Consider the following 14,488-nt stretch of genomic DNA (forward strand, 5'->3'; position numbering starts at 1 on the left):
GGTGCTTTCAGAGAGAGGAGTGCATCTCAAAAAGAGGAAGCCTTTTCAGAGAGGGAGTGGGGGCCAAGAGGGGGCTCAGGGCTTGTGGAGGAGTAGAAGCTTCCATGACAGTGTGCTGAGCAGAGTTGCTCTTCTTGGACCCCCATCCTGGGAAGGCTGGTGTTGCCCTGTGGTTTCTGAATGGGTTTCTTCCTCTAGGAACCCAGAGCTAGCCAGACTTGTGAAGAGATTCGTGGAGTGGGGTGAATGCTAGTCTCCTCGGGTCAAGCTCACAAGCATCTTCCATGGGGTAGGGGAGTTGAGTGAGGGTCATGTGGCTAGAGTTGGCATCCACTGAGGGTGAGGGCTATTTAGACTTTGGGATCTAATTAGGTTTTTGGGTCATGTCTGACACTAAATTTAGACTTTTGAGTGGGGTTGGGATTGGGGCTACTTTGGGCCTGAGGTTTGATTTGGAGTTAAGCTCTGAGTTCTGGCTAGAATTAGCTTAGGGTAAAAGTTGGGCCTAATCTGAGGTTGGGTTTAGGCTGGGGTTGGGGTTAAGGTTGGAAATGGTCAGCCTGAGGGCTGACTGGGGGGCCTCACAGGTTAGGGGAAGAACCCGTGGTTCTGGGGGGAGGCTGTGAGTCTCTGTGGCTGGTGACGGTGGCGGGGGGAGGGCATCAACCAGAGGGTGTGTACTCTTGGGAACGTTGGGTAGGCAAGGTATTTTGGACAGCAAATAAGACAAGGGTCATCCCAGCCCATCAGCTGATTTGTAGCCTGCACTGAGACTAGGCTCTAGCTCTTGGCTGTAATGTCCCCATTTTGTATAAAATCCCATGGTGACCTTTGGAATTCTGAATCTTCCTTATTCCCCCAGGACTCCCAAGAAACTGTGGGAGCAGCACGCAGCAGTGCAGGTGATGTGTGCCTGAAGAGACAAGGGACTGCTGGAACAGGGGCAGCAGAGGCCTGGGTGGTGACAGGAGTAGCCAGACAGGGAGTAGAGCTCTGTCCTAGCCTGCAGGGGAGGCCCGGCTAAACTCAAATGGGGAGGCTTGGTGACCCAGGAGGTTAATTTAGTCCATTTCCTTGGGGGTCAGGATGATATGTTGTTCCCAAATGACTGCAGCTTGAGATTCCCCTTGCCATCCCTTTACCTCGGCCCCTGGGAAGGCCCTGACCCTCCCCAGATAGCTTAGTCTGTATCTTACAGCCTGGGGATTCTTCCTGATCTTTAACAGGACTTGGCCTGGCAGCCCCTGACCTTGTCCTGCAAATAGTGACCTCTGCTGGTCTTGCCCCTCCCATATCCCACTATCCCTGCAGGAATATCAGCAAAAGTTCATAGCCAAGTGGAGGTCCCTGGACCTGGACGTGCTGCTGATGCCAGCTATGGACCCCGCCTCCCATATATGCTATTCTGAGATAGGAACAGGTGAGAGGACACCAGGTCTTAGTGGAGTTGAGACCCAGAGTCCAGGACTTCAGAGTCCTGCCACAGCCTCTGAGGCCTTGACCTCTGTCACCATTCAGTATTTAAAGCAATGTCTTAAATTGAGATAAAATTCAGATGACAAAAATTCACTATTTTACAGTGTACAATTCAGTGGTTTTTAGTATATTTAGTGTGTGGTGCAAACACCACCACTATCTAATTCCATTTCCATTACCCTGAAAGGAAACCCTGTACCTGTTAGCAGACACTCCCAAGTTTTCCCATTACCTTTTATTTATTTGTATTTTTCATTTTTTTTAAGTTTATTTATTTTACCTTTTGAGAGAGAGAGAGAGAGAGCGCGCGCGCATGAGCACATGCATGTGGGGGAGGGGCAGAGAGGGAGAGAGAAAAATCTGCGCTATCAGCACAGAGCCAAACGCAGAGCCAGACACAAGGGCTCAAACTAAGGAACAAACCATGAGATCATGACCTGAGCCAAAACCAAGAGTTCAGATGCTTAACCCACTGAGCTACCCAGGTGCCCCTCCCATTCAAATTTTTTTAAACATTTTTTTTTTAGTTTATCTATTTATTTTGAGAGAGAGAGTGCAAGCAAGGGAAGGTCAGAGAGAGAGGGAGAGCAAGAATCCCAAGCCGGCTGCATGCTGTCAGCCCGACTCGGGGCTCAATCTCAGGAACTGAAACATGAAATCGTGTCCTGAGCCGAAATCAAGGGTCGGATGCTCAACTGACTGAGCCATCCGGGCACCCCTGAAATACAATTTACATGCAATGAAACTCACCGATTTTCAGAGTGTAATTTGATAAATTTTAACAAATAAATATAGCTGTATAACCACCACCATGATAAAAGTATAGAATATTTTGGGGCGCCTGGGTGGCTCAGTCAGTTAAGTGTCCGACTTCAGCTCAGGTCGTGATCTTGCCATTTGGGAGTTCGAGCCCTGCGTCAGGCTCTGTGGTGACAGCTCAGAGCCTGGAGCCTGCTTTGGATTCTGCATCTCCCTCTTTCTCTGCCCCTCCCCTGCCCGTGCTCTGTCTCTCTCAAAAATAAATAAACATTAAGGGGCGCCTGGGTGGCGCAGTCGGTTAAGCGTCCGACTTCAGCCAGGTCACGATCTCGCGGTCCGTGAGTTCGAGCCCCGCGTCGGGCTCTGGGCTGATGGCTCAGAGCCTGGAGCCTGCTTCCGATTCTGTGTCTCCCTCTCTCTCTGCCCCTCCCCCGTTCATGCTCTGTCTCTCTCTGTCCCAAAAATAAATAAACGTTGAAAAAAAAAAAAAAAAAAACATTAAAAAAAATAAAAAAAAATAGAATGTTTTCATCACCCACCAAATCTCCCTGATGTCCCTTTGCAGTTCACTCTACCCTTACATCCTGCAACCACTGATCCGCTGTCACTATAATTTTGCCTTTTCTAGGATTTCACATAAATGGAATCCGAAGGAATAAGGCTTTTCTGTCTGGCTTCTTTCACTTAGCATATCCATTCACTCGTAACATGCTTTCTGCTGCCTCACTTCAAAAGGTGGCTTTGGCCTAGCCCCCCTGAGATGCAGCCTCAGCACAGGGCAGTGTCTGAGACATTGCTGGGGCCCCTGCCCAGCACAGGTACAGGTCTCAGAGGTGTTCTCAGTGCAGAATGAAAACCCACCTCAAGCCAGGACTGCTCTGCCCCGGGTCCCCCCACAGTGGCTGCCCAAAGGCACATCCCATACCTGGCCCTGCACTGATGTCCTCTGTTGTCACCGCTGCCTCTTTGACAGTCACTCCCTACATGCAGGTGGCTGTTGCAGAGGGGAGCTGCCTTTTAACTCAGGGTGGCCCTGCACACCTGGGCCATCTTGGAGCCCAGTGTACTGCAGGCATGGGCTGACTCCTCTGTCACCCACCAGCTGTGTGGCCTGTGGAAAACCACCTAACCTGTCTACCCCCTCGGGTTCCACATTTGAACACAGGAAAGAGTACTCTCCACTTCCCAGGGGTGGAGAGGACTCAAGGAATCAGCAGTGGAAAGAGGCCAGCACGGGGCCTGGCACTAAGGCCTCCGCAGCGTCCGTTCTCTCTTTCCCTCCACCGCGGGGTGAGCGAGAGGCAGTTGTCAGGTGCACTCCCAGCGCCGCGCAAGCCCAGAGTGCTACAGTTCCAAGGAGGACCCTGAGGGGGCGCTCACCCAGCATTCTTCCCCACCTCAGTCTTGTCGGCTGATGATTTTCTGGGCTTGCCTGGACCTTCCTACAGATATTGTCTCCTACACCGGCCTGTACAACATCCTGAACTTCCCTGCTGGCGTTGTGCCGGTCACCACTGTGACGCCGCAGGACGAGGAGGAACTGGCCTTCTACACGGGATACTACAGAGATAGTACCCAAAATAGGTACTATTTTGGAACTGGCCTTCTACACGGGATACTACAGAGATAGTACCCAAAATAGGTACCCAAGATAGGACAAAAATTTCCAGAGGGTCAATTTCCCTCCCCATGCCTCTCCCCCAACGGCACAAGCCAGGACTGATTCTTGCCTCAATCCCAGTCGGGCAAATTGGGGCAGGGTGGGGCCAGTCATTCCTAGTGTTTATCCTTTATCACTTCTGCTACAGTGTTATCTCATCTTGGAGGACACACCGTTTTATCTCCAAGTCCGTCTCAGTCCCTGTCGTGGGAGAATACTTAACAAAACCACTGGTCTTCTTGACACTTCCCTAGGAAAAGTCGATCCCAGAGGCAGGAAGAGGGGGGCAAATGTCCCTGGTGAGGAGCTTAGTATGTAACTGGATTGGACACTGCTCCTCTCTGAGCCTCAGTTTCTTTGCCAGGAAAATAGGAATCAAGATATCTGCTTTGCAGGGTTGTCCTAAAGTTGCCACTGAAAAACAGTGAAGCAATTAGCATAAGGCTTTGTATACAGGACGTGTACAATACATGCTACTATGTCACTGATTCCGAGGTAGCTTCACAGAAGGAAATATTTCCATGGGCCTATTTAATGCATGGTCTAAAATGACAAGCCTGTCTTGGGTGACAGGGAGAAAGAGAGGGAGAGAGAGACTGACTCTGAAAGGTATGCATGTGTCTGAGTCAGACATTAAGCAACTTACTTTTTTGGAAATTGATTTTATTGCTAGAGTTACCCAGTGGAACTGCTGACCTGAATTCTGAGAAAATAACAATAAGGATACTACCTAATGTGTCTTGAGCTCTTACTCTGTTCCAGGAGCTGTTTAAGAAGTGCTGTATATATAGTAAATCATTAAATCCCGTAACTGTCCCGTGAGGTTTTACAAATGAGGAAATGCAGGCACACACAGGTTAAGAGACTTGACCAGTGCCACACACAGCTGAAGTGGAGGAGCCAGGACTTGAAGCCAGTTGACCTGGCTCCAGAGCAAAGGCAAATAAGGGCTTTCATAAAACAATGAAAACATGTTTGAATTCCTATGTTTGAATTTCATGGCAGGACTTAGGATCAGTCCCCATGTTCCTAACTAAGTCTGTGTTTGAGGCCCAAGTACCCCCTTCACTGCAGAAGTATGACTAGGCTCTAGATCAGGGATTTGCACATTCTTATTTCCTCTGCTGAGAACATTAGGTGGATACTCAGTTTTGTATTTTTTAAAAAATTTTAAATCTTTTTATTAAAAAAACTTAATGTTTATTTTTGAGAGAGAGAGAGAGAAAATTCAAGTGGGAGAGGGGTGGAGAGAGAGAGACACACAGAATCTGAAGCAGGCGAGAGAGAGAGAGAGAGAGAGAGAGAGAGAGAGAATTCAAGTGGGAGAAGGGTGGAGAGAGAGACACACACAGAATCTGAAGCAGGCTCCAGGCTCTGAACTGTCAGCACAGAGCCTGACGCGGGGCTTGAACTCACTAACCACAAGATCATCACCTGAGCTGAAGCTGGATGTTTAAGCAACTGAGCCACCCAGGTGGCCCCTTTAAAAAAATTTTTTTTAATTAACTGTATATTTTATGATTATAGTCAGTTCTGTGCATGGGGAGCAAGTTTTACATCTTAGCCCTGGCGAACTATAGACCGATACAGTCAGAATAGGTTTTCCAGGTTTCCCTGAGAGTTGAGGAAGCCTGGAACTCTGAGCTCCAGGGCATCTCTGCCTTAGTATAGACTGGTGATGAGATGTTTGGACTAATGCATATGGGTGGTAAGGAAGGCTGGGCGAGGGACCTGTGAGCAGAAAGCAGGCTCTAAGTCCACTGACCCTCTCTCTGAGCAGGCGATACAAGGATCTGTGGGACTTCCTGTGGCTGTGCAGTGCATTGCTCTTCCATAGGAAGAGGAGCTGTGTCTCCGGTTCATGAAAGAGGTGGAGACCTTGGCCAAGAACCACAGTGGACCCAAGTGACTGGCCACTCCTTCTCCCGGAGGCCTTCTTCATCCTCATCCAAGTCTGCTCCTGATGCCCCTTTTCATGAATACCATATCTGCCTCATGTCTCCTCCTCCCCGAGGCCCACCACATTCCTTTTCTTTGTCATTCCTCTGTGTGGGTACTCAATACATGGACTCCTCACATTGGCCCAAGATGGGGCACAGGGTGAAAGGGCCCAATAAACATTTCTGACTGCTTGACCTTGTGATCTCTGGTCTAGGTGGGGCTCTAGCCTCCTGGTAGCCTTCTGCCTCCAGCTATTCTCCTCCAGCTCAGTCCCCCAGATGATATCCCAGACTGCAGCAGAGGGGCTGGTGACCTGGGTTCAAGTCCTGGTTTTGCCACTGGCTTGCTGTGTGATGCTGGGCAAGTTGCTTCTCCTTTCTGGACTTCAGTTTTCTCATCTACAAATTGAAGGGGTTAGATGTGATGAGGTCCGTGGTATACCTGTCAACTTGACTATTCTGTGAGTTGTGACTTCTAGGCACTTCCCTGATCTAGAACTTGCCATGGCTCCCATTGCTGTCTAGAGAAAGTTCCAAAGAGCAGGACCAAGGGAGTGAAACCCAGTCAGAACAGACCCAAGGTTGGGACCCAGACCCAGGCTCACAGTCCAGTGCTTAGACTGCAAAGCTGCAATTTCTTGGCTTGACAGCCAGCAGCTCCCAAGATCCTCCACAGCCTCTTCTGCCAGGGCTCCACCACAGCACAGCTTCCCTCCCTTCCCTCAACCTGGAGCCTTCTTGCCACCACAAGCATGTTTTACACTTCTGCCTCTGTGCCTCTGTCATCCTGTTCCCACCACCCAAACACGTTCACTGTCTTCTCTGTCCTTCAAACCCTGCATCAAATGCCACCTCCTTCAGGAAGTCTTCTTTGATCCCTCCAACTCCCTCCATGACCTTCCATTCATCTGAACTCTCTTGAGGTCCTCCTGCATTAAGACTTACCCTTTCTGTATCTCACTCCACTTTACAGTCCTACTTCCAGTCAGCCAGGCAAGCTAATGGACACATTCCTTCCTGTGCTTGATAGCACAGACTTTCTGAAGATAATACCTCAATGCAGAGGAATATTTTTCATTCATCCACCCATCTGCCTATATCAATCCATCCTACATTTGTTGAGTGCCTCCTCTGAACACAAATGATGGAATTTCAGGCAGAAAAAGACCCGAGTTTAACTAAGAAGGAATCACACCAGGGGCACTTGGGTGGTTCAGTTGGTTAAGCATCCGACTCTTGATTTTGGCCCAGGTCGTGATCTCACAGTTCCTGAATTTGAGCCCTGCACCGGGCTTTACACTGGCAGTGCAGAGCCTTCTTGGGATTCTCTCTCTCCCTCTCCCCCCCACCCGACACCCCACGTGTGTGCTCCCCTCCCCAAAATAAATATTTTATAATTTTTTTTAATGTTTATTCATTTTTGAGAGACAGAGAGAGACAGAGCATGAGCGGGGAAGGGGCAGAGAGAGAGGGAGACGCAGAATCCGAAGCAGGCTCCAGGCTCTGAGCTGTCAGCTCAGAGCCTGACACAGGGCTCGAACTCATGAACTGTGAGATCATGACCTGAGCCGAAGTCGGGCACTCAACCGACTGAGCCACCCAGGCGCCCCCCCAAAATAAATATTTTAAAACAAATTAAATAAAAGAAGGAACCACACTAGAAGGGAATCCCTGACTCTACCTATCACAGAAGGAACCATTTGGGATGTCCAGGTGCAGGTGAGACAGGGCTATTACTGACCTCACTGTGGCCTCTACCTCTCTCCAGGCTCTATCAGAATCTGAGCCCTCTGCTGGAGAAGAAACCTCATGGTTTCTCCTCAGACAAGGCTAGCAGGGCTCCTGCTTTGTTCTCTCTCCCCCATAGATGGGAGGTCTAAGAGGCTGGGAGAAAATGGGGGTAGAAGAGCAGAGAGGTTTTCTACCTCAAGTGCCTCCTGCCTCCTCTCTCACTCCCACTGGCTGCAACAGTTTGGGCACCAGGGGGCAGCATTGAGCTTCACACAGCTCAGACAGTAGTTGGCTTTCAGCTTTCAGATCCACTGTCAGCAGGACTTTCCCAGTGTAAACTCCATTGCACAGATGGGAAAACTAGAGATGGGGAGACTGAGATAGGGGGACATAGGAATAAGCCAGTTGGTTTACACATTAGTAGATTATAAGAGATAGGGGGCAGAATTCTACTTTTGTCTGATATTAGCCTGGGGAAAGAGAGTGGCAGATACCTGGACAAGGGGCCAAGTAAATGGGAAGCCCATCCTAAGGCCAGATTTCCCTCCAGGCTGGGCTTTCTGTTGTTTCTCCTGAGCTGATAATTGGGTCAACAACTGCCTTCCTCCCCAGTTCCAGCTCCAGCTCCAGCACTGACCTGTAGCCTCTCACTACCTGCCAGCACCATTTTCAGCTGCCTGGTCTGTGTGACTGTGGGCAAGTCATTGGCTTCCTCGGCACCTTTTGCCATAGCAGCTGAGGCTGTGTCTGGTGCGGATGGGATGTCCAGGGACAGGACCTTGCCTTCCTTCTCCCCTTCCCTCTCCTGTTACACCCACTGTGGAATCCTTGATCTGGGTGCACATGTGTCCAACTTCTTCTCTGCCTCCTCTGCAGCCTTGGTCAAGCCTCCCAGCTTCTCTGAGCCTCAGTTTCTTTTGTGAGTTGGAAATGATTACAGCTGCAGGATGAGACCGATCCACAGTGGGTGAAGGCCGGGTGGGAGAGGACTTGGGGTCCCCTCCCCAGCCCGGGAGCCCCTGCTGGGGTGAGAGGCCACCTCAGGTCTGGTGTCAGTGTCCAGAATTCACCAGGAAGAGCCAGCTCCTCCTAGGGAAGCCTGAGAGCAACAGGGTGGTGGGTCACTCCGGGGGAGGAATTTACCTTCTACGTAGGAGAATTCTGGTGGCAGGGGGTGTCTACAAAGGCTGGCACTGAGGCCCCTGACTAGGACACTCTGGGAAGGGTGTGCCTTGAATTCTGGTCTTGTTTCTGCGCTGTGGGATACAGGTAAGAGCTATCCCCTTTCCGGGCCTCCGTTTGCACTGTGGCTGCGCGGGGGAAGGGTGTCCGCGTGTCCCCACCCCCTCCCCCGCTTTTCATTTCCAAGGCTCTGGCAGTCAGCCCCGCGTCGTCTCACCGGCCCAGGGGCGACCCGGGCCCCTCCACCTTACCCATGGCACTCCAGTTCCGTCATCCGCGCTGTCTCGGGTGGCCGGGGCGGACAGACCCCGGCGGAGGCCCCCTCCTCTGGCGTACCCCGGCCGACAGAGTCCGGCTCCCTCCCCGGCCGCTGCGCCGCCCGCCGCGCGCGCTTAGGCCGCCCCGCCCGCCGCGCCTCCCCGGGCGCCCGCATTAAAGCGCATATGCAAGCCATGAATTATCAACTGAAAGGAGTCAATTACCGGCTCTAAAAACGAGTGTCTGCGCCCGGAGCGCCCGGGGCCATCCGCCTATTTACGGAGCGATTTCCCCCGCCCGGCCTCGGGAGGGATAGACGGGGAGAGATGGAGCCCGAGACCGGGAGGGAGAGAGCCACGGGGAGAGAGACTGGGAGAAAGAGACGGCCAGAGACGCGCAGACACGGGGAGAGATAGAAACTGGGACAGGAAGGAGAGACAGGTCTAGAGAAGCACGCAGAGACTCAGAGGAGGCAAAGGCAACTTGGGGAGGTGGGAGAGGAGCGTCGGGGGGGGGAGCCTCAGGACCTCAAAGGCCGTTTCCCCTCCCCCAGTTTGTGTAGGGACCCTAGCCCTCCAGGGCTGGGGAAGGCTGGACTGTTGGGTGGAGCACTGGGGGAAAGATCTGGGGCTCAGGGAGTGACAGAGTGGGGAGCACAGTTCTGGCAGGAAACGGGGAGCTGGCTATGGCATTGTCCTGTGTGGAGGTGAATCTGACAGTGTGATCAGGAGAAGAGGGAGGAGGGGCCAGCAACAGGGACAAAGTGAGGATAGAACCCCAAGTGGGGGTGCCTGACAGCCCCAGCGTTGAGAGAGAGAGGTGGTGAAACCAACCTGTCTGCCCCCCAGGCTCTCACCCAAGCTGCTCCCCTCCCTGGAAATGCTTTGCCTACTGGACTCCTACTCTTTGACTCCTGGCCTCTGCAGCCTCTGCGCCTTCCTTAATGTCAGCACATACCCCATTCTATTCCAAGATCCAGGCCTCCACCAGACAATGAGTGTGGCAGGGGCAGGGCCTCACCCACCTAGGCCCTCTGGAGGGAGCTACAGGGAGCTACATAAGTATTTGTTGGATGAGTGAATGGAGGAGTGAACTGGTCTAGAGGGGACCTTGGCTTGGACTGAGGCTGTGACCAAGGCCCAGAGTTTGCAGGACAAGGCTGAGTGCAGAGCACTCTGTACAGATCATGTGGAAGGCTTCAAGCCACCTCAGTGCTTGGGTGAAGTCACCCAACTGAGTGTAACCCTTGCTACGCAGGGGAGGGGTGAGCAAGGGAGGAGCAGGGGCAGCAAAGGTAGGGGTAATGGTGGGTGGGGGAAGCCGAGCCCTAGCTCACCAGCACCAGCAAGTTGCTGCTGGAGCCCCCAGGGCTTGTACTTCCAGATCCCTGGAATCTTTGGCCACTGCTGGAGGTGGTGGGGGATAGGGACCCCCCAGGAACTCTGAAGGAGGAGTGGGGGTCTAAACTGGGACAGAGGGAAGAGGCTGGGCTTGGGTATCAAACAAAACCCTTCTCTTCTAGCTGTGTGACCTGGGGCAAGCCCCTTAACTTCTCTGAGCCTCAGGGTCCTTAATCTAGAAAATGGGGACAATGCTATCCACTTTCTAAGAATGTTCTCACATGTGCATAGCACTTTCCCAAGAGGGAAAGTAAAGAGTGAGAACAGCTACTATTTATTGAGGCTTACAAGGTGCCAAGTGCTATGATTAGTGGATTATCCCTATCTGCCTCCCAACCACTTTCCCATGTTGTGAAATCACTTTGCAGACAGGGAAACATGAAGAGGGGCTGGGACTGGGAAGTGGGTTGAAGCCAGGTCTGACTCCAGAGCTTCCTTAACCCCTGCACTACAGGACCTCCCAGACTAGGCCCGGTGTGTCCCCTGCCCTTTTCCCTCGGCCCTTCCAGCCTGACTGAGCCCAGATCTACTGAAAGAGCTGCTGCACGGTGGGCAGGAGAGCTCAGGTCCAGCAGAGGCGGCCCCTGGGGTCCTGTTCCCACCATGGCGTGGGCTGGGCCAACGAGTCTGCGGCCCTACCATGCCATTATCAGGCAGCCAGAGGGGGTGTCTGCAAACACCAACGCTGGGGTTCCCGTGACCGCTCGCCTATTAGTGGCTGGTGGCTTCACAATGATTTATTGGGGCTTCTTCATTTCCCCTTGGTCTGCTATAAACATATTTATACCACCAGAGTGACCGATAAATTTCCCTTATGAATCCCGTTATCTCCCCCATTAACCATCCGTCACCTTTTATGCGGCCACAATGGGCAGGGCCAGGGCACAGGGGCTGGGTGGGAGGCCCGAGGCCAGCGCAGCCTGTGGGCCCAGTGAACTCTTCACCTCCCCCACTGTTCCCCAGACGGTGGCCGCTGCTGCCTTGGAGCTACCTCTAGGATGAGGATATGGGCCACGAACAGACTGGTTGGGGCCCTTTGAAATGCGGCTTCCTCCTCGTTCTCAGAATAGGGAAGTGCCTCTCAGGGGCTCACCTGAGTCTCTCCCACGCAGCTCTGGCTTTGTCTCCTCTAAGTGAGCAAGAGTCTTCTGAAGCTGCTGCCACCGCTCTTCCTCCTCTCCCTACCCCAAGCTCTCACTCTCATCCTTCCCAGTGCAGCAGAAAGCTAAGACACATCTAGCCAGAGGGCTAGATGCCAGCACCTTGGCGTTTGCCGAGCACCTCCTCTGTGCCAGGCATTTTAGATCCATGATTTCATGTGATCCTTACCATGGGTCACTATGGAACACCATGGACTCCTGGAGCCAGGCCTTTACAGCTCCATTTGCCTGATGAGGAAATAAGTCTCAGAGACATTAAATGAAGAGCCCAAGGTCACCTAGCCAAGGGGTAGAGCTGTGATTTTGGGCCTTTCTGGCCCTAAAGCTTGTGCTTTCAACTACTGCACTCTCCCATCTCTTCAGATGCCCTGGGCTAGGAGGGGTTAATCCAAGACATTTTTCAGTGGAGAGGGCTACTGAGCAGGGAGGAAGGAGAAGAGAGAGGGGAGGGGATGGGGCCTCAGTGGAAGGCTGGCAGGGAGAAGGGGGCAGGGCAGTGGAGTGGGGAGTGACCTTGGGCACCTGTTGAAGTCAAGCTGCTGGGAGTGGGGCAAGGTTTCTAAGAGCCCTAAGGTACCTGTCCTGCCCACGTCTGGCAGGACAAGGGGCTTGGCACACAGTCTGGGCTAGTAGACCAGGGCTCACACCTTCTCAGCTTATGACTAGGGTAAGGCCTCCCCTTCTCTAGGCATCAGCTCTTCTGCCGGAGCCTCAGCATGGAGGGTTCTGCCCTTTGAGTACCTGATATATCAGCTTCCTTGGGAGATGGCTGTGTGTGTGTATGTGGGGCTACCTGAGACTCCTGTTTCTTCTACCTTCACCACAAAGTCAGCTAGAACTGCTGAGAGCTCCTGGGGAGTTAAGATGACCCACATTCTCCAATGGAGAAGAAGCTTGAGACTTAGGTGGACCAAAGTCCTGAGTCCTGGCATTGCTTCTCTGGCCCAAGGAGAATGTTATTATCCCCGCTTATAGATGAGGAAACTTAGGCCCAGAGGAGGAAGGTATCTGAGCAAAGAACAGAGCCCTGGGTTAAAATATGGTGACTAGGAGGGGACTCAGAGGAATTAGGGCCAGAAGGTAGCAGAATTAGGCTGAACAGGGGTGTGGAGTATAGTCTGCTGGGTAGGAGGTGGCCATGGGTCCAGGTGGGGGTTTAGTTCTCTGAAGGATGTCTAATTACTCTTCTCTTTAGTAACATTCTGGGTGGCCTAGGGGTGACTAGGGTAGGGGGGATTATGAGTTTAGTACCCCAAGGAAACAGATTCTCCTCTGACTTCATTTTATTTTTTGAGAGACAGAGAGAGACAGATCGTGAGCGGGGGAGGAACAGAGAGAGAGGGAGACACAGAATCCAAAGCAGGCTCCAGGCTCTGAGCTGTCAGCACAGAGCCCGATGCGAGGCTCCAAGCCATGGACACGAGATCGTGACCTGAGCCGTAGATGGGCACTCAACCGACGACAGAGTCACCCAGGTGCCCCTCTCCTCTCACTTCAAGAGGAGGTCATTCTGGCCATTTCCCTGCCTCCTTTGGTCCAGAAGGAGGAGTTGTTGGGGGTTGTTATAAGATCTAGTTGGTCTACTTCCTGGCTCCCCACACCCCAGCACCTTGGGGAAAACAGCCATGCTGGGAAGAAGAAGATCCGCTGTGCAACCCAGAGCATGTTCTTGCCCTTTCTGAGCATCATCCCTTAGACAACCTCCAGCTCAGATTCCAGACTCCCTGCTACCATACTCCGAGAGGACACCCCTCCCCTCAGACCAGAGCTCCTGAAGGGGCACCAGGACAGACACAAGCAGGCCCCACAGCCAGACACTCTCACCTCTCCCACGGTGGTTCTCAGCCTTGCTCTGTCTCCTTGTCTCACCTGCTCTTCTTCCCCTCCTCCCGTTTGCCCTCTCTATCCTACCAACTGTCTGTCTGTCTGTCTGTCTGTGTGTCTTTCTCTCTCTGAGCTGGCAGCCCACTCCCCCACGTCCTGTCCTCTCCGCAAGGTTGGAGGGAGGGGGCGCAGGGCTGGGAGTGTGTGTGTGAGTGCAAGCCAGCGCTGGAGCTCCCTCCCTCTCCCTCTCCACCCTCTCCTGCTCCCCTTGCCACACACACACACACACACACACACACACACACTCTCTCTCTCTCTCTCTCTCTCTCTCTCTCTCAGCCATTTTCAATGTCATAAATTTCCCCGTCTCTCTCCTCCACTCGGCTATTACCTGCGCCTCCGTCACTGCCGTGCGCTCGCTCCCAGATGGGCTAGGCCATCTCCGCTCTGCAAATGACTCAGGGAGAGAGAGGCAGGGAAGGAGGGAGAGGAAGGAGCAGAGAGAGACGAAGAGAGATTGAGAGAGAGTGAGAGGGAAGGCAGCAAGCAGAAGACAGCAGATGGAAGCAGAGAGGGAGAGAGAAGCAGCCCCCAGGGGCTCGGCCTCCTCTTCCCACCTCCTCCAAACACAAAAGCCGCTGCCAAAGGGGTGCCTGCCGGCCAGGAAGCCCAGGTGCCAGGGCAGGAGGGGGTAGTGCCGGAGTCCGGGGGTGGAGTCGGGTCACCCAGCTCTGCCCTTCACCCAGTGAAGCTCCCTCTTCAAGCTTCCCACAGGCCTCTCTGTGTGCTAGTGCTGGTGGCGAACCAGACATCTGGGATTCCTTCCTGGGTGACTCACAGCCAAAGGGGCAGACAGACAGGGAGGTGAGCCCCCTTACTATGTGCTAGCCCTCCATGGAGACACTGGCAGGAGAGGGGAGGTGTTCAGAGTTCCCACAACCCAGGGCAAGCTGCGCCTCTCCCTGCAGAATTGGAGGGGGTGGAGGCTCTCCCCTAGACCTGGCTTCTTGCCACCAGTGTGGAGCGCCCCCCTCCACTCCTAGCTTCAGAGGAGCTCTTAGTTTTCTCTACCGGTTCCTGGGATGAGAATAGGGCTGG

The 14,488-nt window shown here is 53.0% G+C and overlaps 1 protein-coding gene across 1 annotated transcript in view; it reads left to right on the forward strand.

The window, feature by feature from the left end:
* Positions 1–14,488, forward strand: part of LOC101081996 (vitamin D3 hydroxylase-associated protein-like) — a 39,519-nt gene that overhangs the window by 13,075 nt on the left and 11,956 nt on the right. The window contains exons 11-12 of the mRNA XM_045033597.1: positions 1,312–1,420; positions 3,684–3,819. Coding sequence (XP_044889532.1) covers positions 1,312–1,420; positions 3,684–3,819 — 245 coding nt within the window. The remainder of the gene's footprint in view (positions 1–1,311; positions 1,421–3,683; positions 3,820–14,488) is intronic.

Source organism: Felis catus, chromosome C1 (genome assembly GCF_018350175.1).
Source record: "Felis catus isolate Fca126 chromosome C1, F.catus_Fca126_mat1.0, whole genome shotgun sequence".
Taxonomy (NCBI): Eukaryota; Metazoa; Chordata; class Mammalia; order Carnivora; family Felidae; genus Felis; species Felis catus.